This window comes from Zonotrichia albicollis, chromosome 38 (genome assembly GCF_047830755.1).
Source record: "Zonotrichia albicollis isolate bZonAlb1 chromosome 38, bZonAlb1.hap1, whole genome shotgun sequence".
In the NCBI taxonomy this organism is placed as follows: domain Eukaryota; kingdom Metazoa; phylum Chordata; class Aves; order Passeriformes; family Passerellidae; genus Zonotrichia; species Zonotrichia albicollis.
In genome coordinates this window covers 563,036-589,386 of record NC_133856.1, presented here as the reverse complement: position 1 = coordinate 589,386, position 26,351 = coordinate 563,036, and the positions used below count along the sequence as shown (strand labels likewise).

Sequence of the window (26,351 nt, the reverse complement as noted above, 5' to 3'; positions counted from 1 at the left end):
TATATTTTAGCTTATATTATTATTTCATTTCATTTAAACTTATTTCAGTTTATATTTTATTTTTTATCATTATATTATTTTACTTTTTAAAATATATTTTAATTTAATTTTCTTTTAATATTTTTATTTTATTTTATTTTATATTCGTTTATTTTTTAAATTTTATTTTATTTTATTTTTCGTTTAATATTTTAATTTTATAAAATAAAATAAAATAAAATAAAATAAAATAAAATAAAATAAAATAAAATTTTAATTTGCTTTATTTTGTATTTTAGTTTAATTTAGTTTAGTTTAGTTTATTTTTAAAATTATTTTATTTTTATCTTATTATTCTATTATTTTATTATTTTATTATGTATTTTTAGTTTAGTTTAGTTTGTTTTAGTTTAAGTTTTTAAAATTTATTTTATTTTTTCTTTTAATATTTTTATTTTATTTTATTTTATTTTATTTTATTTTATTTTATCTTATTTTATGAAAATAATTTTATTTTTATTATTTTATTTTATTTTGTATTTTAGTTAATATAGTTTAGTTTATTTTATTTTTTTATTATTTTATTTTGTATTTTTAGTTTCGTTTAGTTTAGTTTGCTTTACTTTATTTTTTTTAAATTCATTTTTATTTCATTTTCTTTTAACATTTTTTATTTTATTTTAAAATTATATGATACAATATTTTTTTTTTAAATTATTTTAATTCAAATTTTATTTTTATTTTCCTTATTTCCACTTTTATTTTAACCTCCCACGCCAACAGCATCGCTCACATTTCAGTTTTTATTCCTCATTTATTTCACTCCCATTCCTTTCCCGGTCCCGGGGGTTCAGAGCGGCCCCGGCACCGGGAACGGCACCGGGAGCGGCTCCGGCACCGGGAGCGGCTCCGGCACCGGGAACGGCACCGGGAGCGGCTCCGGCACCGGGAGCGGCTCCAGCACCGGGAACGGCACCGGGAGCGGCTCCGGCACCGGGAGCGGCTCCAGCACCGGGAACGGCACCGGGAGCGGCTCCGGCACCGGGAGCGGCTCCAGCACCGGGAACGGCACCGGGAGCGGCTCCGGCACCGGCACCGGGCGGATCCGGGGCGTCCCCTCCTCCCCTCGGGACACGAACGGGAAAAACCTTCCCGTGGGAAGCCCCGGGCCGATCCCGGCCAGCGCATCCCGGTGTCCCGGGGGATCCCGCAGCGAGATCCCGGTCAGGAGCCGCCTCCGCTCCGCATCGTAGAATTCCAGCAGCGCCTTCTCCCGGTCCAGGAGCACCCCGAGCACCGAGAGATGCCCGGGATCATTGGGGAGCACCGAGAGATCCCCGGGATGCTCCCCGAGCACCGAGAGATGCCCGGGACCATTCCCGAGAACCGAGAGATCCCGGGAATGCTCAGAGAACACCGAGAGATCCTGGGGATGATTCCCGAGATCCCGGGGATGACTGGGGAGCACCGAGAGATCCCGGAACACCGAGAGATTCCCGGGATGATTCCCGAGATCCTGGGGATGACTGGGGAGCACCGAGAGATCCCGGAACACCGAGAGATTCCCGGGATGATTCCCGAGATCCTGGGGATGATTCCCGAGAACAGAGAGATGCCGGTGCGCCGAGAGATCCCCGGGATGATTCCCGAGATCCCCGGAATGATTCCCGAGATCCCGGGGATGATTCCCGAGATCCCGGAACACCGAGAGATCCTGGGGATGATTCCCGAGATGCCGGGGATGATTCCCGAGATCCCCGGGATGATTCCCGAGAGCGCGGCTGGCGGAGAAGAGGCGGCCCTGGGACGCGCAGAGGGCCCAGAGCCACGGGGAACCGGGGGGATCGCGGGGGTCCCGGGGGTGCCGGGGCTCGGGGGGGTCCCGGAGCACGCCCAGGGCCCAGCCCCGCTCCCGGCCCAGCTCCACCTCCCAGTAGCGGCTCCCGGCTCCCAGCGCGTCCCGCGCCACCCGCGCCGCCGGCGGGAGCGGAGCCGGAGCGGCCCCGAGGGGCAGGAGCCGCGGCTCGGGGTCCAGCGCCACCGGAGCTGCGGGAACGTTACCGGGAGAGGGGACTCGCAGGAGCCCGAGTCCCTGAATCCCCAAAATCACAGAAACCCCCAATCCCGGAATCCCAGAATCCCCAAATCCCAGAAACCCCAAATACTGGAATCCCAGAAACCCAGAATCCCCAAATCCCTAAATCCCCAAATCACAGAAACCCCCAATCCTGGAATCCCAGAATCCCGAAATCCCAGAATCCCCAAATCCTGGAATCCCTAAATCCCCAAAATCACAGAAACCCCCAATCCCGGAATCCCAGAATCCCCAAATCCCAGAAACCCCAAATACTGGAATCCCAGAAACCCAGAATCCCCAAATCCTGGAATCCCAGAAACCCAGAATCCCCAAATTCCAGAATCCCCAAATCACAGAAACCCCCGAATCCTGGAATCCCAGAATCCCAAAATCTCCAAATCACAGAAACCTCGAATTCTGGAATATCAGAATTCCCAAATTCCAGAATCCCCAAATTCCAGAATCCCAGAATCGTTGAACCCCAGAAACCCCAAATCCCAGAAACCCCAGAAACCCCAAATTCCAAAAACCCTGAGTCCCCAAATTCCTGAATTCCCCAAATCCCTGAATCCCCAAATTCTTGAATCCCTGAATCCCCAAGTTACCAATGAATCCATGAATTCCCCAAATCCCCAAATTCCTGAATCCCTGAGTCTCTGAGCCCCCAAATCCCCAAATTCATGAATCCTTAAATCCCCAAATTCCCAAATCCCTGAATCCCCAAATTCCTGAATCCCAGAACTCCCAAATCCTTGAACCCCCAAATTCCCAAATCCCCAAAATTCCTGGACCCTTGAATCTCCAAATCCCTGAATCCCCGAATCCCCAAATTACTGAACCCCCAAATTCCTGGACCCCCAAATCCCTGGACCCTTGAATCCCCAAATTCCTGAATCCCTGAACCCCAAAATCCCCAAATTCCTGAACCCCCAAATCACTGAATCTCCTAATCCCTGAATCCCTGAAATCCCAAATCCCTGAATCCCCAAATTCCTGAACCCCCAAATCCCCGAATCTCACAATCCTGGAATCCCTGAAATCCCAAATCCCTGAATCCCCAACCCCCCAAATTCCTGACCCTCCAAATTCCTGGACCCTTGAATCCCTAAATCCCTGAATTCCTGACCCCCCAAATCCCCAAATTTCTGAATCCCTGAACCCCAAATTCCCAAATTCCCAAATCCTCGAATCCGCAAAATCCCAAATCCCCGAACTCCTGCACCCCCAAATTCCCCAAATTCCCGAATCCCTGAATCTCCAAATCTCCAAATCCTGGAATCCCTGAATTCCCAAATTCCTGGACACTTGAATCCTCAAATCCCTGAATTCCTGACCCCCCAAATCCCCAAATTCCCGAATCCCCAAATTCCCGAATCCGCAAAATCCCCGAATCTGCAAAATCCCAAATCCCTGAAATCCCAAATCCCCGAATCCCCAAATTCCTGAATCCCTGAATTTCCCAATCCCTGAATCCCTGAACTCCCGAATCCACAAATTCCTGAACCTCCAAATCCCTGAATCCCCAAACCCCCAAATCCCCAAATTCCTGAATCCCTGAAATCCCCAAATCCCTGAATCCCCTAACCCCCAAATTCCCGAATTTCCCAATCCTGGCATCCCCGAACCCCCAGATTCCTGAAATCCCAAATCCCTGAATCCCTGAATCCCCAAATCTCCAAATCCTGGAATTCCTGAAATCCCAAATCCCTGAATCCCCGAATCTCCAAATCTCCAAATCCTGGAATTCCTGAAATCCCAAATCCCTGAATCCCTGAATCCCCAAATCTCCAAATCCTGGAATTCCTGAAATCCCAAATCCCTGAATCCCCGAATCTCCAAATCTCCAAATCCTGGAATTCCTGAAATCCCAAATTCCCGAATTTCCCGCTCACCCGCGTGGCTCCGCGCTTCCCAGAAATCTGCGAGGAGAAGGAAAAAAAATGGGAATTGTAATTTTCATGGAGGGATTCTGATTTTTATGGAGGAATTCCATCCTTTTCTCCCCCAGAATTCCCATTTCATTTCCCCCAAATCCCGGGAATTTGGGCATTCCTAAGGTTTTCCCAGGAATTTGATTTTTCCGGGAATTTGGGGATTCAGGGATTTGGGGATTTGAGGTTTCAGGGATTCGGGGATGGGGAAATTCAGGGATTCAGAAATTTGGGATTTTAGGAATTTGGGAATTTGGGGATTCAGGAATTTGGGAATTTGGGGGTTCAGGGATTCAGGAATTTGGGAATTTGGGGATTTGGGGATTCAGGGATTCAGGAATTTGGGGATTTGAGGTTTCAGGGATTTGGGGATGGGGAAATTTGGGGATTCAGAAATTTGGGATTTTAGGAATTTGGGAATTTGAGGATTCAGGAATTTGGGGATTCAGTGGTTCAGGAACTCAGGGATTCAGGAATTTGGAGATTTGGGGGTTCCCGAGGTTTTCCTGGGAATTTGGGCATTCCTAAAATTTTCCTGGGGATTTGGGGATTCAGGAATTTGGGGATTTGAGGTTTCAGGGATTCGGGGATGGGGAAATTTGGGGATTTGGGATTTCAGGAATTTGTGAATTTTGGGATTCAGGGATTCAGGAATTTTGGGGGTTCCTGAGGTTTCCCAGATATTTTTGGGTATTCCCAAGATTTTCCCAGGAATTTGGGCATTCCTGGGAATTTGGGCATTCCCAAGGTTTTCCTGGGAATTTGGGGATTCAGGGATGGGGAAATTCAGGGATTCAGAAATTTGGGGATTCAGGAATTTGGGGATTTGGGGGTTCGGGGATTTGGGATTTCAGGAATTTGGGAATTCAGGGATTCAGGAATTTGGGAATTTGGGGGTTCAGGATTTTGGGATTTCAGGAATTTGGGAATTTGAGGATTCAGGAATTTGGGGGTTCAGGAATTCAGGGATTCAGGAATTTGGAGATTTGGGTGTTCCCAAGGTTTTCCCTCGGGAAAATTTGGAATTTGATTTTTCCCAGGAATTTGATTTTTCCCAGGAATTTTTGCCATTCCCGAGTTTTCCGCGCTCACCCAGCTCGGCTTTCAGCTGACCTGAAAGGAAAAGTTTTTCCATCATTTTGTGGGATTTTCCCGTTTTTCCCCCCATTTTCCCCATCAGAAAAAACCCCAAATGTGGAATTTCAGGAAATTCCCATCCCTGGGTGAATGAACCCCAAATTCCAGGGAAAATGTGGAAAATCTGTGGAATTCCAGGGTTATTTTTAACCAATTTCAGGGGAAATGTGGATTTGTGGAATTTGAGGTTTTCTTACCCAAGCGTTCCTTGAATTGGATTTTTGCTGGAAAGGAAAAAAGGGAAATGAGAGATGGGAAAATTCCATGGAAAAATGGGAATATCAGCAGGAAAGGCATGGGAAAATTGGGAAAAAATGGGAAAAGGAGAAGAAAGGGGATAAAAGAGAGAAAAATGGGGGAAAAAGGGGGAAAAAAGGAAGGAAATGGGATTTAAAATGGGATTTAAAATGGGATTTAAAATGGGATTTACCTTCTCGTTTCTTGGCTTTTTCTCCATCTGGGAATTCCGGATGTGGAATCAAAGGAATGACAGGGAGAAATATTAATTAATTAATGGTTAATAGTATGGAATAATTGTTAATAATCGTTAATTCTATTAGGTTTGTAAGTGTTTGTTATTGATGGTGTTGGTAGAGGGAAGGGGAAAAACAGGAAAAAGGGAAAAAAGGGGTAAAAAAGGAAAAATGGGAGAAAAAAGGAAAAAAGTGGGGAAGGGGAAAAAAGGGGAAAGGAGAAAAAAAACATGGAAAAAGGAAAAGGGGAAAAAGGGGGGAAGGAGAAAAAGGGGGGAAAAGGAAAACGAGAAAAAGGAAAAAAAGGGAAAGAGAGAAAAAAGGGAAAAAGGGAAAAAATGGGGAAGAAAGGGGAAAAAGGGGAAAAATGGAAAAAGGCTGGGGGGAAGTGGAAAAAGGGGGAAAAGGAAAAGGAGAAAAAAGGGAAGAAAGGAAAAAATGGGAAAAGGAAAAAAGAAAAGGAAGAAGAAAGGGGGAAAAGGGGGCGGAAGGAAAAAGGGGAAAAAGCGGGGGAGGGAAAAAAGGGGAAAAAATATGAAAAAAGAAAAGGGGGAAAAATGAGAAAAAAGGGGAAAATTGGGAGAAGAGAAGAAGGGGAAAAAGGGGGGAAAGGGGAAAAAGGTGAAAAGGAGGAAAGGGGAAGGAAAGGGAAAATGGGAAATGAGAAAAAGGGAAAAAAAGGGGGAAAAAAGGGGAAAAAGTGGGGAAAGGGAAAAAGGAGCAAAGGAGAAAAACGAGGAAAAAGGGAAAGGAAGGGGAGAGGGGGAAAAGGGAAAAAAGGAAAAAAAAGAAAAAAAGGGGGAAGGGGAAGAAAAGGAGGAAAAATAGATAAAAAGGGGGAAAATGGGAAAAAAGGAAAAGGGGGAAAAGGGAGAAAATGAGAAAAAGGGGAAAAAAGGGGAAGGAAGGGAAAAGAGGAAAAAGAGGGAAAAAAGAGAATAAATGGAAAAGGGGAAAAGGGGGAAAAGGGGGAAAGGGAAGAAGTGGGAAAAAAAGAAAAAAGGGGGGAAAGGGAAAAAAGGAAAATAGAGGAAAAAAAGGGGGAAGGGGAAGAAAAGGGAAAAATGGATAAAAAAGAAAAGGGGAAGAAAGGGAGGAAAGGGGGGAAAATGGGAAAAAAGGAAAAGGGGAAAAGGAAAAAAAGAAAAAGGAAAAGAAAGGGGAAAAGGGGAGAAAATGAGAAAAAGGGGGGAAAATTAGGATAAGAAAAGAACTGGAAAAAAAGGGGGAAAAAGGGGGGAAAAGGAAAAAGGGGAAAAAATGGGAAAAAAGAGAAAAAATGGAAAAAGGGGGGAAAGGAAAAAAGGGGAAAAGGGAGAAAGGAAAAAAGAAAAAGGAGAAGGAAGGGGAGAAAATGAGAAAAAAGGGAGGGGAAAAGGGGGGGGGGAAGGGAAAAATTGGCAAAAAATGGCAAAAAATGAGAGGAAAAAATGGGAAAAAAGAGGAAAAAAATGGGAAAAAAGAGGAAAAAGGGGGGGAAGGGGAAGCAAAGGGTAAAAAATAGATTTTAAAAAAGGGGAAAAAGGGGAAAGGGGAAAAAGGGGGGGAAAGAAAAAGGGAAAGAAAGGGGAGAAAATGAGAAAAAGGGGAAGAAAGGGAAAAGGGAAAATGAGAAAAAAGGGGAAAAGTGGGAAAATGAAAAAGGGGAAAAAGGGGAGAAAATGAGAAAAAGGAGGGGAAATTGGGAAAGGAAAAGAAGTGGGAAAAAGGGAAAAAAAGGAAAAAGGGGGAAGGGGAAGAAAAGGGAAAAATGGATAAAAAAGAAAAGGGAAGGAAGGGAGGAGAAGGGGAAAAGGGGAAAAAAGGGGAAAAGGGGAAAAGGGGGAAAGGAAAAAAGAAAAAGGAAGGGGAGAAAATGAGAAAAAAGGGAGGGGAAAAAGGGGGAAAAACGGGGGGGGAAGGGAAAAAAATGGCAAAAAATGGGAAAAAATGAGAGGAAAAAATGGGAAAAAATGGGAGAAAAGAGGAAAAAATGGGAAAAAAGAGGAAAAAATGGGAAAAAAGAGGAAAAAGGGGGGGAAGGGGAAGAAAAGGGGGAAAAAGAGATAAAAAAGGGGAAAGGGGAAAAAGGGGGGAAAGGAAAAGGGGAAGAAAGGGAGAAAATGAGAAAAAGGGGAAGAAAGGGAAAAGGGAAAATGAGAAAAAAGGGGAAAAGTGGGAAAAAGAAAAAGGGGAAAAAGGGGAGAAAATGAGAAAAAGGAGGGGAAATTGGGAAAAGAAAAGAAGTGGGAAAAAGGGAAAAAAAGGAAAAAGGGGGAAGGGGAAGAAAAGGGAAAAATGGATAAAAAAGAAAAGGGAAGGAAGGGAGGAAAAGGGGAAAAAGGGGAAAAAGGGGAAAAAATGGGAAAAAAGGAAAAAGGAGAAAAAGGGGGAAAATTGGGATAAGAAAAGAAGTGGGAAAAAAAAGGGGGAAAGGGAAAAAAGGAAAAAAAAGGAAAAAAGCGGGAAGGGGAAGCAAAGGGTAAAAAAAGAACTGGAAAAAAAGGGGGAAAAAGGGGGGAAAGGAAAAAGGGGAAAAAATGGGAAAAAGAGAAAAAATGGAAAAAGGGGGGAAAGGAAAAAAGGGGAAAAGGGGGAAAGGAAAAAAGAAAAAAGGGGAAGGAAGGGGAGAAAATGAGAAAAAAGGGAGGGGAAAAGGGGGAAAAACGGGGGGGGAAGGGAAAAAAATGGCAAAAAATGGGAAAAAATGAGAGGAAAAAATGGGAAAAAATGGGAAAAAAGAGGGAAAAAAGAGGAAAAAATGGGCAAAAAGAGGAAAAAAAGGGAAAAAAGAGGAAAAAAAGGGAAAAAAGAGGAAAAGCGCTCACCCAGCAGCGCCTTCACTTTTTTCTTGTCTGGAACAGAAAGGGCAGAAATTCAGCAAAAGGGCGGAAAATCCAAATTTTGGGATTTTGGGATCGATGATTTCATCCACAGAACCCAAAATTCAAAGGAATTAATAGGCGAGGTTAAATGAAAATCAATTAATGGTTAATTGATGATTAATGCATTCAGTAATTCAAAAATTAATATAATTATTGTATTTAATAGGCGAGGGTAAATTAAAATAAATTAATAATTTATTATTCATACATTGAATAATGCAATAATTAATATAATTAATTTGACTTAATAGGCGAGGGGAAATGAAAATCAATTAATAGTTAATTGATGATTAATGCATTCAATAATTCAAAAATTATAATTTAAATAAATAGGCGAGGGTAAATGAAAATCAATTAATAGTTAATTTATGGTTCATACATTAAATAATGCAATAATTAATATAATTAATTTGACTTAATAGGCGAGGGGAAATGAAAATCAATTAATAGTTAATTGATGATTAAGGCATTCAATAACTCAAAAATTATAATTTAAATAAATAGGCCAGGGGAAATGAATATCAATTAAGAGTTAATTTCTGATTAGTGCATTCAATAATTCAAAAATTCATATCATTATTTTATTTAATAGGTGAGGGTAAATGAAAATAATATAATAGTTAATTTATGATTAGTGCATTAAAAAATTCAAAAATTATCATTTAAATAAGTAGGCGAGGGTAAATGAAAATAAATTAATAGTGAATTGATGATTAATGCATTAAATAATTCAAAAATTAATATAATTATTGTATTTAATAGGCGAGGTAAAATTAAAATAAATTAATAGGTAATTTATGATTCATACATTAAATAATGCAATAATTAATAGAATTCATTTGAATTAATAGGCGACGCTGAATGAAAATAGAATAATAGTTAACTTATGATTATGCAGTAAATAATTCAAAAATTATAATTAAAATAAATAGGCGAGGTTAAATGAAAATCAATTAATGGTTAATTGATGATTAATGCATTAAATAATTCAAAAATTAATATAATTATTGTATCTAATAGGCGAGGGTAAATGAAAATCAATTAATAGTTAATTTATGGTTCATACATTAAATAATGCAATAATTAATATCATTAATTTGACTTAATAGGCGAGGGGAAATGAATATCAATTAATAGTTAATTGATGATTAATGCATTAAATAATTCAGAAATTAATATAATTAATTTGAATTAATAGGCGAGGTTAAATGAAAATAAATCAATAGTTAATTGATGATTAATGCATTCAATAACTCAAAAATTATAATTTAAATAAATAGGCCAGGGTAAATGAAAATAATATGATAGTTAATTGACTATTAATGCATTAAAGAATTCAAAAATTAATATAATTATTGTATCTAATAGGCGAGGGTAAATGAAAATCAATTAATAGTTAATTTATGGTTCATACATTAAATAATGCAATAATTAATATAATTAATTTGACTTAATAGGCGAGGGGAAATGAAAATCAATTAATAGTTAATTGATGATTAGTGCATTCAATAACTCAAAAATTATAATTTAAATAAATAGGCCAGGGTAAATGAAAATCAATTAAGAGTTAATTTCTGATTAGTGCATTCAATAACTCAAAAATTAATATAATTATTTTATTTAATAGGTGAGGGTAAATGAAAATAATATAATAGTTAATTTATGATTAGTGCATTAAAAAATTCAAAAATTATCATTTAAATAAGTAGGCCAGGGTAAATGAAAATAAATTAACAGTGAATTGATGATTAATGCATTCAGTAATTCAAAAATTAATATAATTATTGTATTTAATAGGCGAGGTTAAATTAAAATAAATTAATAATTTATTATTCATACATTGAATAATGCAATAATTAATATAATTAATTTGAATTAATAGGTGAGGGTAAATGAAAATCAATTAATGGTTAATTCCTGATTAATGCATTCAATAATTCAAAAATTATAATTTAAATAAATAGGCGAGGGTAAATGAAAATAATATGATAGTTAATTGACTATTAATGCATTAAAGAATTCAAAAATTAATATAATTATTGTATCTAATAGGCGAGGGTAAATGAAAATCAATTAATAGTTAATTTATGGTTCATACATTAAATAATGCAATAATTAATAGAATTCATTTGACTTAATAGGCGAGGTTAAATGAAAATAAAATAATAGTTAATTGGTGATTAATGCATTCAATAATTCTAAATTTAATATAATTAATTTGAATTAATAGGCGAGGGTAAATGAAAATAAAATAATAGTTAATTTCTGATTAATGCATTAAATAATGCAATAATTAATATAATTAATTTGAATTAATAGGCGAGGGTAACTGAAAATCACTTAATAGTTAATTGATTAATGCAATTTTTAAATTGTAACTACAAATTTAATTAATTTAATTAATTTAATTTTTATTAATTAATTTATTAATTATTTATATTAATTTAAATAATTAAATTTAATTAATTTGATTAATGAAATGTAATTTATTTCAAAGGCAGAAGATTTTTACCTTCCTCCATTTCCAGCTTCGCCTTGCCTGGAAAAAAGAGAAAATTTTAATGAGTTAATTTGGAACAATTTACAATATAGTTATATTTCTATTTATATATGTATTCATATTCATATTCATATTCATATTCATAATCATATTTACGTTTATATTTTTATGCATATTTACATACACATCGTTATATTCATATCTATATTAATATTTATATTTATACTTACAGTTAGAGTTATGTTAATATACATATTTGATTACATTTTTATATTCACATTTACATTTACTTTTATATTTATACTTATATTTATATTTATATTTATATTTATATTTATATTTATATTTATATTTATATTTATATTTATATTTACATCTATATTTATATTTATATTTACATCTATATTTATAGCTATAATTATAGTTATATACATATCTATATAAATATTTATATTTATACTTATTTTATATTTATTTTTATATTTATATTTATATTTGCATTGACATTTATATTTACATCTATATCTATATTTTTATATTTATATTTACATCTATATTTATGTTTATATTTATATGCATATTTACAGACACATTAATATTAACATTAATATTAACATTAATATTTATACCTATAGTCATGTTAATAGACATTTGACTACATATTTATATTCACAATACATTTACATTTTATTTTATATTTATGCTCAAATTTATATTTATATTTATATTTATATTTATATTTATATTTATATTTATATTTATATTTATATTTATATTTATGCACATATTAACATTTATAGTTATAGTTTTAGTTATATACATATCTATATACATATTTATATTTATACTTATTTAATATTTTTATTTATTTTTATATTTATATCTACATTTTATATTTATATCTACATTTTATATTTATATATTCGTAATTACATTTACATTTACATTATTTCGTTTACTTATGTATTCAATCTGTGCCTAATTACCTATTAAATATGAGCATATTCAATATATTTAATTAATTATCTTTAATTTGAATTAATTTGGAAGTAAATATATTGATTTTTTTAAAGATTTTGTTGTATTTATAGCTCTAGATATTTATATTTCAAAATTATTTAATAAAACCTAATTTGTTATTTTATATTGAATATTTTCAAGATTTTATCACATTTTCTATGTCTACATCTGTTTCAGCAATATTCAATAAAATCCCGAATAAATTATAAATATTATTATTATTATTAATATTATTAGTAGTAGTAGTATTAGTATTAGTATTTGTATTATTCATAAATTATATTTTACGCTGTTATAATTATATTAAAAATAACTATAAAATAATAAGTAGTAAATCATTTATTAAATAATAATAATTTCTATGTATATATATAATTATAAATAGATAAATATATATAATTATATATAAAAATAATTTTTATTTATTTACAGATGCATTATCTTTCATTCTTCTTTCAACTTTAATTGTTTGCTACTTTTACTCATTACAATAAAATATAATTATAATTTTAATAATAATTATTATTAGAAATTAATAATTACAAATAAATCAATCATAAATATTACTATTAGATTTTAATGGTCAAAATTGAAAATAATACGTAAAATTCACTGTAATATTATTTTATTTAACATTATTTTAATATTTTATAAGAATAAAATATTAAATCTTTTATATAATGAAATATTAATATTTTATAAAAATAAAATGTTTTTATAAATCTAAATATTTTCTGGGAAATAGTTGATGAAATTTTATTTTCATGAGTTCATTTTAATTTCGTTTTTAAGAAATAGAAATGAAATATTATTTTTAAAAGAATTATTTGTCATAAATATGTTATGATATTAAAATAATAATAATAATAATAATAATAATAATAATAATAATAATAATAATAATAATAATAATAATAATAATAATAATATAAGGATAATGATAACGATAACGATAATGATAATAATAATAATAATAATAATAATACCGTGATTATTATTATTATTATACAATAATAATAATGATAATAATAATATTAATAATAATATTAAATTATAATGATACTAATTGTAATGATGATAATAATAATAGTAATAAATTATAATTATACTAATGATAATGATAATGATAATGATAATGATAATGATAATGATGATGATAATAATAATAATAATAATAATAATAATAATAATAATAATAATAATAATAATAATAGTAATAATAATAATAGTAATAATGTAATAATAATATCTTAATATTTATAATTCATTAGGATAATTTTTGATATTGTAATATTTAATTGTAAAAAATTACAAGTAAGAAATAATTAAAGTAAATCAAAAATTAAAGTATGAAAATCCTTGGCAAAAACGCCATTAGTGGTCATTAATTAATGACATTATTCTTACAATTAACAATGCATTATGAATTAATTACTAATTAATTCCTCACCTGCCTTCAGAGTTCTCTTGTGGCTCCCTGGGGGGAAACAAAAAAAGGAGAAAAATTTTAAAATTTCATTTTTCCCAAGATTTGGATGGGAAATTCTGCGGGGTTTGGGGTTTTGGGATTCCCTGGGGGGTTTTGGGGTTTGGGATTTTTTGGGATTCCTGAGGGATTTTGGGATTCCTGAGGGATTTGGGATTTCTGGGATTCCTGAGGGATTTGGGATTTTTTGGGATTTTTGGGATTCCTGAAGGATTTGGGGTTTTTGGGATTCCTGTGGGATTTTTGGGATTCCTGAAGGATTTGGGGTTTTGGGATTCCTGAGGGATTTGGGATTCCTGTGGGATTTTTGGGATTCCTGAGGGATTTGGGGTTTTTGGGATTCCTGAGGGATTTTTGGGATTCCTGAGGGATTTGGGATTCTTGAGGGATTTGGGGTTTTTGGGATTCCTGAGGGATTTGGGATTTTTTGGGATTCCTGAGGGATTTTGGGATTCCTGAGGGATTTGGGATTTCTGGGATTCCTGAGGGATTTGGGATTTTTTGGGATTTTTGGAGGATTTGGGGTTTTGGGATTCCTGCGGGATTTTTGGGATTCCTGAAGGATTTGGGGTTTTTGGGATTCCTGAGGGATTTTTGGGATTCCTGAGGGATTTGGGGTTTTTGGATTCCCGAGGGATTTGGGGTTCCTGAGGGATTTGGGGATTTGGGATTCCTGAGGGATTTGGGATTTTTTGGGATTCCTGAGGGATTTTGGGATTCCTGAGGGATTTGGGATTTCTGGGATTCCTGAGGGATTTGGGATTTTTTGGGATTTTTGGAGGATTTGGGGTTTTTGGGATTCCTGAGGGATTTTGGGATTCCTGAGGGATTTGGGATTTTTTGGGATTCCTGAGGGATTTGGGATTTTTTGGGATTTTTGTGGGATTTGGGATTTTGGGATTCCTGAGGGATTTTGGGATTCCTGAGGGATTTGGGATTTCTGGGATTCCTGAGGGATTTGGGATTTTTTGGGATTTTTGGAGGATTTGGGGTTTGGGATTCCTGAGGGATTTTGGGATTCCTGAGGGATTTTGGGATTCCTGAGGGATTTTTTGGGATTCCTGAGGGATTTTGGGATTCCTGAGGGATTTGGGGGTTTGGGATTCCTGAGGGATTTTGGGATTCCTGAGGGGTTTCTGGGATTCCTGAGGGATTTTTGGGATTCCTGAGGGATTTGGGGTTTTTGGGATTCCTGAGGGATTTTTGGGATTCCTGAGGGATTTGGGGGTTTTGGGATTCCTGAGGGATTTTTTGGGATTCCTGAGGGATTTTGGGATTCCTGAGGGATTTGGGGTTTTGGGATTCCTGAGGGTTTTGGGATTCCTGAGGGATTTGAGGTTTTTGGGATTCCTGAGGGATTTTGGGATTCCTGAGGGATTTGGGGCTTCCTGAGGGATTTGGGGTTTTTTGATTCCTGAGGGATTTGGGATTTTGGGATTCCTGAGGGATTTGGGGATTCCTGAGGGATTTGGGGTTTTTTGATTCCTGAGGGATTTGGGATTTTGGGATTCCTGGGGGTTTTGGGGTTTGGGATTCCTGAGGGATTTGGGGTTTTTGGGATTCCTGAGGGATTTTGGGATTCCTGAGGGATTTGAGGTTTTTGGGATTCCTGAGGGATTTTGGGATTCCTGAGGGATTTGGGGTTTTGGGATTCCTGAGGGATTTTGGGATTCCTGAGGGATTTGGGGTTTTGGGATTCCTGAGGGATTTTTTGGGATTCCTGAGGGATTTTGGGATTCCTGAGGGATTTGGGGTTTTTGGGATTCCTGAGGGATTTTGGGATTCCTGAGGGATTTGGGATTCCTGAGGGATTTTTGGGATTCCTGAGAGATTTTTGGGATTCCTGAGGGATTTGGGGTTTTTGGGATTCCTGAGGGATTTTGGGATTCCTGAGGGATTTGGGATTCCTGAGGGATTTTTGGGATTCCTGAGGGATTTGGGGGTTTGGGATTCCTGAGGGTTTTTGGGATTCCTGGGGGATTTGGGGTTTTTGGGATTCCTGAGGGATTTTGGGATTCCTGAGGGAGTTTTGGGATTCCTGAGGGATTTTGGGATTCCTGAGAGATTTTTGGGATTCCTGAGGGATTTGGGGTTTTTGGGATTCCTGAGGGATTTGGGGTTTTCATGGATTCTGGTGGATTTCGGATTTTTCCTGATTCCATTGGATTTGGGATTTTCTGAGATTCCTGAGGGATTTGGGATTTTCCCTGGATCCTGGTGGATTTATGATTTCCCCAGTTCTGGTGGGATTTGGGATTTTTCCCCCGATTCTGGCAGGGCTGGGATTTTTTCCTGATTCCATTGGATTTGGGATTTCCCTGGATTCTGGAGGATTTGGGGTTTCCTCAGATTCCAGTGGGATTTGGGTTTTTTTTCCCTGAATTCTGGTGGATTTGGGATTTCCCTGGATTCTGGCGGGATTATTTGGGATTTTCCCAATTCTGGCAGATTTGGGATTTTTCCTCCTGATTCCAGGGGGATTTGGGATTTTCCCAGATCTGGGGGGATTTGGGGTTTCCCTGGATTCTGATGGATTTGGGATTTTCCCCGATTCCACCGGATTTGGGATTTCCCCAATTCTGGTGGGACTATTTGGGATTTTCCCCAATTCTGGCAGATTTGGGATTTCCCTGATTCCAGCAGGATTTGGGATTTTCCCAGATCTGGGGGGATTTGGGGTTTCCCTGGATTCTGGCGGATTTGGGTTTTTCTCCCCAATTCTGGCGGATTTGGGATTTCCCGATTCCAGCGGGATTTGGGATTTCCCTGATTCCGGCAGATTTGGGGTTTCCCTGGATTCTGATGGATTTGGGATTTTTCCCTGATTCCAGCGGGATTTGGGATTTCCCTGATTCCAGCGGATTTGGGGTTTCCCTGGATTCTGGTGAATTTGGGATTTTTCCCTGATTCCAGCGGGATTTGGGATTTCCCTGATTCCAGCGGGATTTGGGATTTCCCTGGATTCTGGCAGATTTGGGTTTTTCTCCCCAATTCTGGCGGATTTGGGATTTTCCCTGATTCCAGTGGGATTTGGGATTTCCCTGATTCCGGCAGATTTGGGGTTTCCCTGGATTCTGATGGATTTGGGATTTTCCCAGATCTGGGGGGATTTGGGGTTTCCCTGGATTCTGGCGGATTTGGGTTTTTCTCCCCAATTCTGGCAGATTTGGGATTTTTCCCTGATTCCAGCGGGATTTGGGATTTCCCTGATTCCGGCAGATTTGGGGTTTCCCTGGATTCTGGCAGATTTGGGATTTCCCGATTCCAACGGGATTTGGGATTTCCCTGATTCCGGCAGATTTGGGGTTTCCCTGGATTCTGATGGATTTAGGATTTCCCTGATTCCGGTGGATTTGGGGTTTCCCTGGATTCTGGCGGATTTGGGGTTTCCCTGGATTCTGATGGATTTGGGATTTTCCCCGATTCCAGCGGGATTTGGGATTTTCCCCGATTCCAGCGGGATTTGGGATTTCCCTGATTCCAGCGGGATTTGGGATTTCCCTGATTCCGGCGGATTTGGGGTTTCCCTGGATTCTGATGGATTTGGGATTTTCCCACATCTGGGGGGATTTGGGATTTCCCTGGATTCCATCGGATTTGGGATTTCCCCAATTCTGGTGGGACTATTTGGGATTTTCCCCGATTCTGGCAGATTTGGGATTTTCCCAGATCTGGGAGGATTTGGGGTTTCCCTGGATTCTGGTGAATTTGGGTTTTTCTCCCCAATTAAGGCAGATTTGGGATTTCCCTGATTCCAGCGGGATTTGGGATTTCCCTGATTCTGATGGATTTGGGATTTCCCTGATTCCGGCGGATTTGGGGTTTCCCTGGATTCTGATGGATTTGGGATTTTCCCAGATCTGGGGGGATTTGGGGTTTCCCTGGATTTTGGCGGATTTGGGTTTTTCTCCCCAATTCTGGCAGATTTGGGATTTCCCGATTCCAGCGGGATTTGGGGTTTCCTGATTCCGGCAGATTTGGGGTTTCCCTGGATTCTGATGGATTTGGGATTTTCCCAGATCTGGGGGGATTTGGGGTTTCCCTGATTCTGGTGAATTTGGGATTTCCCTGATTCTGGTGAATTTGGGATTTTTCCCTGATTCCAGCGGGATTTGGGATTTCCCTGATTCCGGCGGATTTGGGGTTTCCCTGGATTCTGGGGGATTTGGGATTTCCCTGATTCCAGCGGGATTTGGGATTTCCCTGGATTCTGGTGAATTTGGGGTTTCCCTGATTCTGATGGATTTGGGATTTCCCTGATTCCATCGGGATTTGGGATTTCCTGATTCCGGCGGATTTGGGGTTTCCCTGGATTCTGATGGATTTGGGATTTTCCCCGATTCCATCGGATTTGGGATTTTCCCCGATTCCAGTGGGATTTGGGATTTTCCCTGATTCCAGCGGGATTTGGGGTTTCCCTGGATTCTGGTGAATTTGGGATTTTTCCCTGATTCCAGCGGGATTTGGGATTTCCCTGATTCTGGCAGATTTGGGTTTTTCTCCCCAATTCTGGCAGATTTGGGATTTTCCCAGATCTGGGGGGATTTGGGATTTCCCTGGATTCTGGCAGATTTGGGATTTCCCCAATTCTGGTGGGACTATTTGGGATTTTCCCCGATTCTGGCAGATTTGGGATTTCCCTGATTCCGGCGGATTTGGGGTTTCCCTGGATTCTGGCAGATTTGGGGTTTCTCTGGATTCTGGCGGATTTGGGATTTCCCGACTCCAGCGGGATTTGGGGTTTCCCTGGATTCTGGCGGATTTGGGGTTTTCTCCCCAATTCTGGCGGATTTGGGATTTCCCGATTCCAGCGGGATTTGGGATTTCCCGATTCCAGCGGGATTTGGGGTTTCCCTGGATTCTGATGGATTTGGGATTTTCCCCGATTCCATCGGATTTGGGATTTCCCCAATTCTGGTGGGACTATTTGGGATTTTCCCCGATTCTGGCAGATTTGGGATTTTTCCAGATCTGGGGGGATTTGGGGTTTCCCTGGATTTTGGCGGATTTGGGGTTTTCTCCCCAATTCTGGCAGATTTGGGATTTCCCTGATTCCAGCGGGATTTGGGATTTCCCTGATTCTGGCGGATTTGGGATTTCCCGATTCCAGCGGGATTTGGGGTTTCCCTGATTCCGGCAGATTTGGGGTTTCCCTGGATTCTGATGGATTTGGGATTTCCCTGATTCCGGCAGATTTGGGGTTTCCCTGGATTCTGACGGATTTGGGATTTCCCGATTCCAGCGGATTTGGGATTTCCCTGATTCCGGCAGATTTGGGATTTCCCACTCACTCTGGAGCAGACAGAAAATTCCGGAAATCAGCGCCAGGGTCAGGAACAAAAGCGCCAGGAAAATCTGCAGCCAGAGCGAGAGCGAGGGCAGGAACCCCTCTGGAAAAGGAATCGTTAATAGTTAATTAATTATAACTAATAATTATAATTAATAATTAATCATTTCATAACTAACACTTAATAATTAACAAATAATAATTAGTACAAATATTAAATAATATTAATAAATATTAATAATAATAAATTAACGGTAAAAAGTTAAAAATAATAATTAATAATTAACAATTAATAATGATAAGTGATTAATAATAATTAATAAAAATCAGTTACTGATAATTAATATTAATAACTAAAAAAATCAAATTAAACTTGAATTGGAATTAATTCAAAAATTTAGTCAAATTGAAATCAAATATAATGTTTAAATTTTGTAGAAATTAAAAATTCATTTTACATTAAATTAAGTGAATTAATTTAAATTAAATTGGATTAAATTAATTAGATTAAATTGAATTAAATTGAACTAAATTAAATTGAATTAAATTGAATTTTTAATTTTGTACAAATTTTAAAAATTTAACATTAAATTAAATTTGAATTAATTTTTAAAATTTAACTAAAGTAAATTTGAATTGGAATTAATTAAAAAATGTAGTCAAATTAAATTTTAAATGTTGTATAAATTAAAAATTAATTTTAATATTAAATTGAATTGAATTGAATTGAATTAAACTAAATTAAATTGAATTAAATTGATATTTTAATTTTATAGAAATTTTAAAAATTTAACATTTAATTAAATTAAAATTTATTTTAACATTAAATTAAATTTGAATTAATTTTTAAAATTTAACTAAAGCAAATTTGAATTGGAATTAATTAAAAAAATGTAGTCAAATTAAATTAAACTTTAAATGTTGTATATATTAAAAATTAATTTTAACATTGAATTGAATTAAATTAAATTGAATGAATTAAATTGAATTGAGTTGAATGAATTAAACTAAATTCAATTGAATTAAATTACATTGAATTTAATTAAATTAAATTGAAATAAATAAAAATAAATAAAATTGAATTGAATTGAATTGAATTAAATTAAATTAAATTAAATTGAAATAAATAAAAATAAATAAAATTGAATTTAATTGAATTAAATTTAAAAATTAAATAAAATGAAATTAAAATCAAAATTTAAATTTAATTGTAGAAAATAAATTAAATTAAATTGAATTACATTAAAAATTAAATGAAATAAAATTAAAACCAAAATTTAAATTCAATCGTAGAAATAAAATAAATTACAATAAAAATTAAATGAAACAAAATTAAAATCAAGATTTAAATTCATATGTCGAAATTAAATTAAATTAAATTAAAATGCTAATTCATTTTAAGAATTCAATTCAATTAAAATGTCATTTTAAAAATTAAAATTAAACCATTAAACATTTAAAATTTCAATCTAAAATTCATATTTAAAACCCCATAAACGAGACCCAAGCACCCGAACCCTCCCGGCCCTTCTGCCCCAGCCAATCCCTGAAATTCCAATGGGGAATGTGCGGCGCCCCCGCGCATGCGCACCGTGCAGCCGCAGCCGCGCCGCGCGGCTCCCGTTGAGCCGCCGGTTCCGCACCAGGCACGAGATCTCCGGCTCCGCCCCCGGCGGGACCCGCACCGAGCCCTCGACGCTGAAGAGCCCCCCGGGCCCGGGGGTCGCCGTGACCTCCGAGGGCTCCGGGCGGACGCGGCCGCGCCCGTCCAGCCAGAGCAGCTCCGGCCGCGGGAACCAGCCCGAGGCGCGGCACGACAGGCGCAGGGCGCGGCCATCGCGGCCCCGCAGGATCAGCGCCGGAGCTTCGCCCATGGCTGGAGAGAAACAGAGGGGATTGGGTTTGAATCATGGTAAATTTGGGAGTTGGGAGTCAAGGATTCTGTGGCTGGAGAGAAACAGAGGGAATTGGGTTTGAATCACGGCAAATTTGGGGTTTGGGAGTCAAGGATTCCGTTCATGATGGAGATGTCACCGCAGGATCACAGATGGAGATTCACCAATGGCTGCGGAGAAACAGAGGGAATTGGGTTTGAATCACGGCAAATTTGGGGGTTTGGGAGTCAAGGATTCTGTGGCTGGAGAGAAACAGAGGGAATTGGGTTTAAATCACGGCAAATTTGGGGTTTGGGAATCAAGGATTCCGTTCATTATGGAGATGTCACCGCAGGATCACAGATTTCACTGATGGCTGGGGAGAAACAGAGGGAATTGGGTTTGAATCACGGCAAATTTGGGGTTTTGGGAGTCAAGGATTCCGTTCATGATGGAGATGTCACCGCAGGATCACAGATTTCACTGATGGCTGCGGAGAAACAGAGGGAATTGGGTTTGAATCCCGGTAAATTTGGGGTTTTGGGAGTCAAGGATTCTGTGGCTGGGGAGAAACAGAGGGAATTGGGTTTGAATCACGGTAAATTTGGGAGTTGGGAGTCAAGGATTCCGTTCATGATGGAGATGTCACCATGGATGGAACCTCTGTGGAGAAACAGGAATTTCCAATTAAATCCTGTTAAATTTGGGGGTTGGGGAGTCAAGGATTCTGTGGCTGGAGAGAAACAGAGGGAATTGGGTTTGAATCACGGTAAATTTGGGGTTTTGGGAGTCAAGGATTCCGTTCATGATGGAGATGTCACCACGGGATCACGGACGGAGATTCACCGATGGCTGGAGAGAAACAGAGGGAATTGTGATTAAATTCTGGTAAATTTGGGGGTTGGGAGTCAAGGATTCTGTTCATGACGGCGATGTCACCGCAGGATCAGCGCCAGAGCTTCACCCATGGCTGCGGAGAAACAGAGGGGATTGGGTTTGAATCACGGTAAATTTGGGGTTTTGGGAGTCAAGGATTCCATTCATGATGGAGATGTCACTGCAGGATCAGCACCGGAGCTTCGCCCATGGCTGCGGAGAAACAGAGGGAATTGGGTTTGAATCACGGCAGATTTGGGGTTTGGGAATCAAGGATTCCGTTCATGATGGAGATGTCACCATGGATGGAACCTCTGTGGAGAAACAGGAATTTCCAATTAAATCCTGTTAAATTTGGGGGTTGGGGAATCAAGGATTCTGTTCATGATGGAGATGTCACCGCAGGATCACAGATGGAGATTCACCCATGGCTGGGGAGAAACAGAGGGAATTGGGTTTGAATCACGGCAAATTTGGGGTTTTGGGAGTCAAGGATTCCGTTCATGATGGAGATGTCACCGCAGGATCACAGATGGAGATTCACCAATGGCTGCGGAGAAACAGAGGGAATTGTGATTAAATTCTGGTAAATTTGGGGGTTGGGAGTCAAGGATTCCGTTCATTGAGGAGTTGTCACCATGGATGGAACCTCTGTGGAGAAACAGGAATTTCCAATTAAATCCTGTTAAATTTGGGGATTTGGGAGTCAGGGATTCTGTTCATGATGGAGATGTCACCGTGGGATCTATAATTGTATTAATAATATAATTGTATTAATAATACATTATAAATATAATGGAATATAATGTAATGTAATGTAATGTAATGTAATGTAATGTAATATAATATAATGTAGTATTATATAGTATTATATAATAATGTCATGATATAACAATTTTTATATTGATATAATTAATTATAGCAATTATTATATTGGTATAATGATATCACATTATAATAGCAATATCATATAAGATATAAGATATAAATTGATATTATATTAATATACTTAATATATTAATAATTATAAGTAATGTAATATATGTAATATAAAAAGCCAACAATATCTAATTACAGAGCTGTATAATATAGAGAAATTATTTTATTGAATTGAAGGTAATTTATATCCTATAGTATTATACATAATGTAATATATATAATATATATTATTGTGTATATGTGTATATACATATATGTATTTATATCTTTCTATCTATATCTTTCTTTTATATCTGTATTTATTCTATTTATATCTTTCTAATATTTATATTACATAACATCTAAGATGTTACACATGTTACATTTTGCAACGTATAAGAAGTCAAATATAAAAATTAAAGCTATAAAAATAGAAATTAAAGATGCAAACATAAATCGTCAAATGGAAAAAAAATCAGACATGAATATTCAGAACATAATTTAATTATTTAATATATATTTAATATTTTAATTATTCAATTATAAAATGCAAAAAATATTAAAACTTGAAAATAAATCAACTTTAGTAAAATGAAAAAGAGGGAATGGCACCGACCTGCCACTTGCAGCTCCAGCAGCACCTCCCAGGCCTCATCCTGGACGGAGACCCGGCAGCCGTAGGAGCCCTGGTCGGAGCTGCGGACGTCGCGCAGGAGCAGGGACGCGTTCCCGGCGCCGAATTCCCGCTGGAACAGCTCGGCCCGGCCCCGGTACCGCCCGTCCGGCTCCTCCCCGCCGCCCTGCCCGCCGGAGCTGCGCACGGGGATCCGCCGGGATCGGCCGGCCTGGAACGTCCAATGGATGGAGAAATCCCGGGCGGCCAGGGCGGCTCCCACCCGGCAGGGCAGCAGCACCGGCTCCCCCACGATGCCGAGCACGGGAGCGCTGGGAGCGCTGAGGAATCCGCCTGGTTTGGGGTAAAACGGGGCCGTTCTGGGTTTCCGCACCGCGTTTCCCATCGACTTCCATCGGGATGGATTCCACCCTCAGCAGGAGAGGGATCCAGTGGAAAACCAAAACAGTGGGAATGTGGCGCTCATGGATTTACCCTTTGGTGTTTTGAACAACAGCTCAATTTCTTGGCTGGTAAAGCATTGGGAAATCCTGGGAAAACGGATGAAAACGGCAAATTCCATCCGAAATGGAATTCTCAGAGCTGGGATTTACATCCAGAAAATTCCGGGTGGGAATCGCCCGCCCCCACAGCGCGTCCCAGGAAGGTTGGGAATGTCCCAGGGCCTGGAATTCATCCCTGCAGCGCTGGGAGGTGTGGGAGCGTCCCCAAGGATACACGAGGTGTTCTCTGGATGTCCCCGAGGGTCTCCCAGGGCGGGATTGGGATGTGGGTGGTAAAATCATGGAATTCCCTGAGCTGGAAGTGGGAAAATCATGGAATTCCCTGAGCTGGAAGAGGGAAAATCATGGAATTCCCTGTACTGGAAATGGTAAAATCATGGAATTCCCTGAGCTGGAAGAGGGAAAATCATGGAATTCCCTGAGCTGGAAGTGGTAAAATCATGGAATTCCCTGTACTGGAAATGGTAAAATCATGGAATTCCCTGAGCTGGAAGAGGGAAAATCATGGAATCCCCTGAGCTGGAAGTGGTAAAATCATGGAATTCCCTGAGCTGGAAGAGGGAAAATCATGGAATTCCCTGAGCTGGAAGTGGTAAAATCGTGGAATTCCCTGAGCTGGAAGAGGGTCAGAGCCCAACCCCTGGTCCTGCACAGGACAATCCCGACAATCCCGACAGTCGCAGCAATCCTGAAAATTTTGACAATCCCCACAATCCTGACAATCTCAACAATCCCCACAATCCAAACAATCCCAACAGTTCCAACGCTACAATCTCAACAATCCTGACAGTCCCGACAACCCCGACATTCCCAACAATCCCAACAACCCTGGCAATTCTGACAATCCCAACAATGCCAACAATCCAAACAGTCCCGACAGTCCTGAATATCCTGACAACCCCAACAATCCCAACAACCCTAACCATCCCGACAGTCCCAACAGTCCCAACAATCCAAACCCAAAAATCCCAACAATCCCAACAGCCCCAACAATCCTGACAGTCGCAACAATCCAAACCCAACAGTCCTGACAATCCCAACAATCCTGACATTCCCAACATTCCCAACAGTCCCAACCCAACAATCCCAATAATCCCGACAATCTTGGAAATCTGACAATCTCGACAATCCCGACAATCCCTATAGTTTCAACAATCCAAAGCAAACAATCCCAACAATCCCTACAATCCCAACAATCCCAACAATTCTGACAGCCCCAACAGTCCCAACCATGACAACAATGCCAACAGTCCCAAAATCCAAACCCAAAAATCCCAACGGTCCCAACAATCCTGACAATCCCAACAATCCAAACAATCCAACAATCCCAACAATCCAAACAATCCCGACAGTCCTGAATATCCTGACAACCCCAACAATCCCAACAGTCCCGACAATCCCAACAATCCCAACAACCCTGACCATCCCGACAGCCCCAACAGTCCCAAAAATCCCAAAACTCCCAACAATTCTGACAGCCCCAACAGTCCCAACAATGCCAACAATGCCAACAGTCCCAAAATCCAAACCCAAAAATCCCAACAATCCAACATTCCCAACAATCCCGTCAATCCTGACAACCCCAACAATCCCAACAATCCCAACAATCCCAACAACCCTGACCATCCCGACAATCCCAACAATTCTGACAGTCCCAACAGTCCCAAAATCCAAACCCAACAATCCTGACAATCCCAACAATCCTGACAATCCCAACAATCCCGACAGTCCCAACATTCCCAAGAGTCCCAACCCAACAATCCCAACAATCCCAACAATCCTGACAATCCCAACAATTCTGACAGTCCCAACAGTCCCAAAATCCAAACCCAAAAATCCTGACAATCCCAACAATCTCGACAGTCCCGACATTCCCAAGAGTCCCAACCCAACAATCCCGACAATCCTGACAATCCCAACAATTCTGACAGTCCCAAAATCCAAACCCAAAAATCCTGACAATTCCAACAATCCCGACAGTCCCAACATTCCCAAGAGTCCCAACCCAACAATCCCGACAATCCTGACCATCCCGACAATCCCAACAATTCTGACAGTCCCAACAGTCCCAAAATCCAAACCCAACAATCCTGACAATTCCAACAATCCCGACAGTCCCGACATTCCCAAGAGTCCAAACCCAACAATCCCGACAATCCTGACAATCCCGACAATCCCAACAATCCTGACCATCCCAACAATTCTGACAGTCCCAACAGTCCCAAAATCCAAACCCAAAAATCCTGACAATTCCAACAATCCCGACAGTCCCGACATTCCCAAGAGTCCCAACCCAACAATCCCGACAATCCTGACAATCCCAACAATCCCAACAATCCCAACAATCCCGACAATCCCAACAATTCTGACAGTCCCAACAGTCCCAAAATCCAAACCCAACAATCCTGACAATCCCAACAATCCTGACAATCCCAACAATCCCGACAGTCCCGACATTCCCAAGAGTCCCAACCCAACAATCCCGACAATCCCGACAATCCCAGCAATCCTGACAATCCCAACAATCCCAACAATCCTGACAATCCCAACAATCCCAACAATCCCGACAATCCTGACAATCCCGACAATCCCGACAATCCCAACAATCCCAGCAATCCTGACAATCCCAACAATCCCAACAATCCCAACAATCCTGACAATCCCGACAATCCCAACAATCCCAACAATCCCGACAATCCTGACAATCCCGACAATCCCGACAATCCTGACAATCCCAACAATCCTGACAATCCCGACAATCCCAACAATCCCAACAATCCCGACAATCCTGA

General features: G+C 38.8%; 1 protein-coding gene and 1 long non-coding RNA gene across 2 annotated transcripts; both read right to left on the bottom strand.

Moving 5' to 3' along the window:
* Positions 1 to 829: 829 nt before the first annotated feature.
* Positions 830 to 23,525, bottom strand: LOC141726675 (uncharacterized). The gene is made up of 8 exons (XM_074531644.1): positions 23,039 to 23,525; positions 20,346 to 20,630; positions 8,405 to 8,431; positions 5,555 to 5,581; positions 5,322 to 5,348; positions 5,080 to 5,100; positions 3,949 to 3,975; positions 830 to 2,025 (listed from the first exon to the last, which is right to left on the bottom strand). Exons 1-8 carry the CDS (start codon positions 23,439 to 23,441, stop codon positions 830 to 832), a joined length of 2,013 nt encoding a protein of 670 aa, XP_074387745.1. The 5' UTR covers positions 23,442 to 23,525.
* Positions 10,967 to 19,035, bottom strand: LOC141726744 (uncharacterized). Its single transcript, XR_012577766.1, has 3 exons — positions 18,759 to 19,035; positions 13,432 to 13,458; positions 10,967 to 11,000 (listed from the first exon to the last, which is right to left on the bottom strand). It is a non-coding gene; the product is annotated as an uncharacterized LOC141726744 (long non-coding RNA).
* Positions 23,526 to 26,351: the final 2,826 nt, after the last annotated feature.

Excerpts from the sequence above, each read along its gene's own strand:
- LOC141726675 (XM_074531644.1), bottom strand. The coding sequence starts at position 23,441 with ATGGGAAACGCGGTGCGGAAACCCAGAACGGCCCCGTTTTACCCCAAA. Across the intron at positions 5,582-8,404 it reads AAAAGTGAAGGCGCTGCTGG|ATGGAGAAAAAGCCAAGAAA; the intron begins GTGAGCGCTTTT and ends CGGAATTCCCAG. Across the intron at positions 3,976-5,079 it reads TCAGCTGAAAGCCGAGCTGG|ATTTCTGGGAAGCGCGGAGC; the intron begins GTGAGCGCGGAA and ends TTCTCCTCGCAG.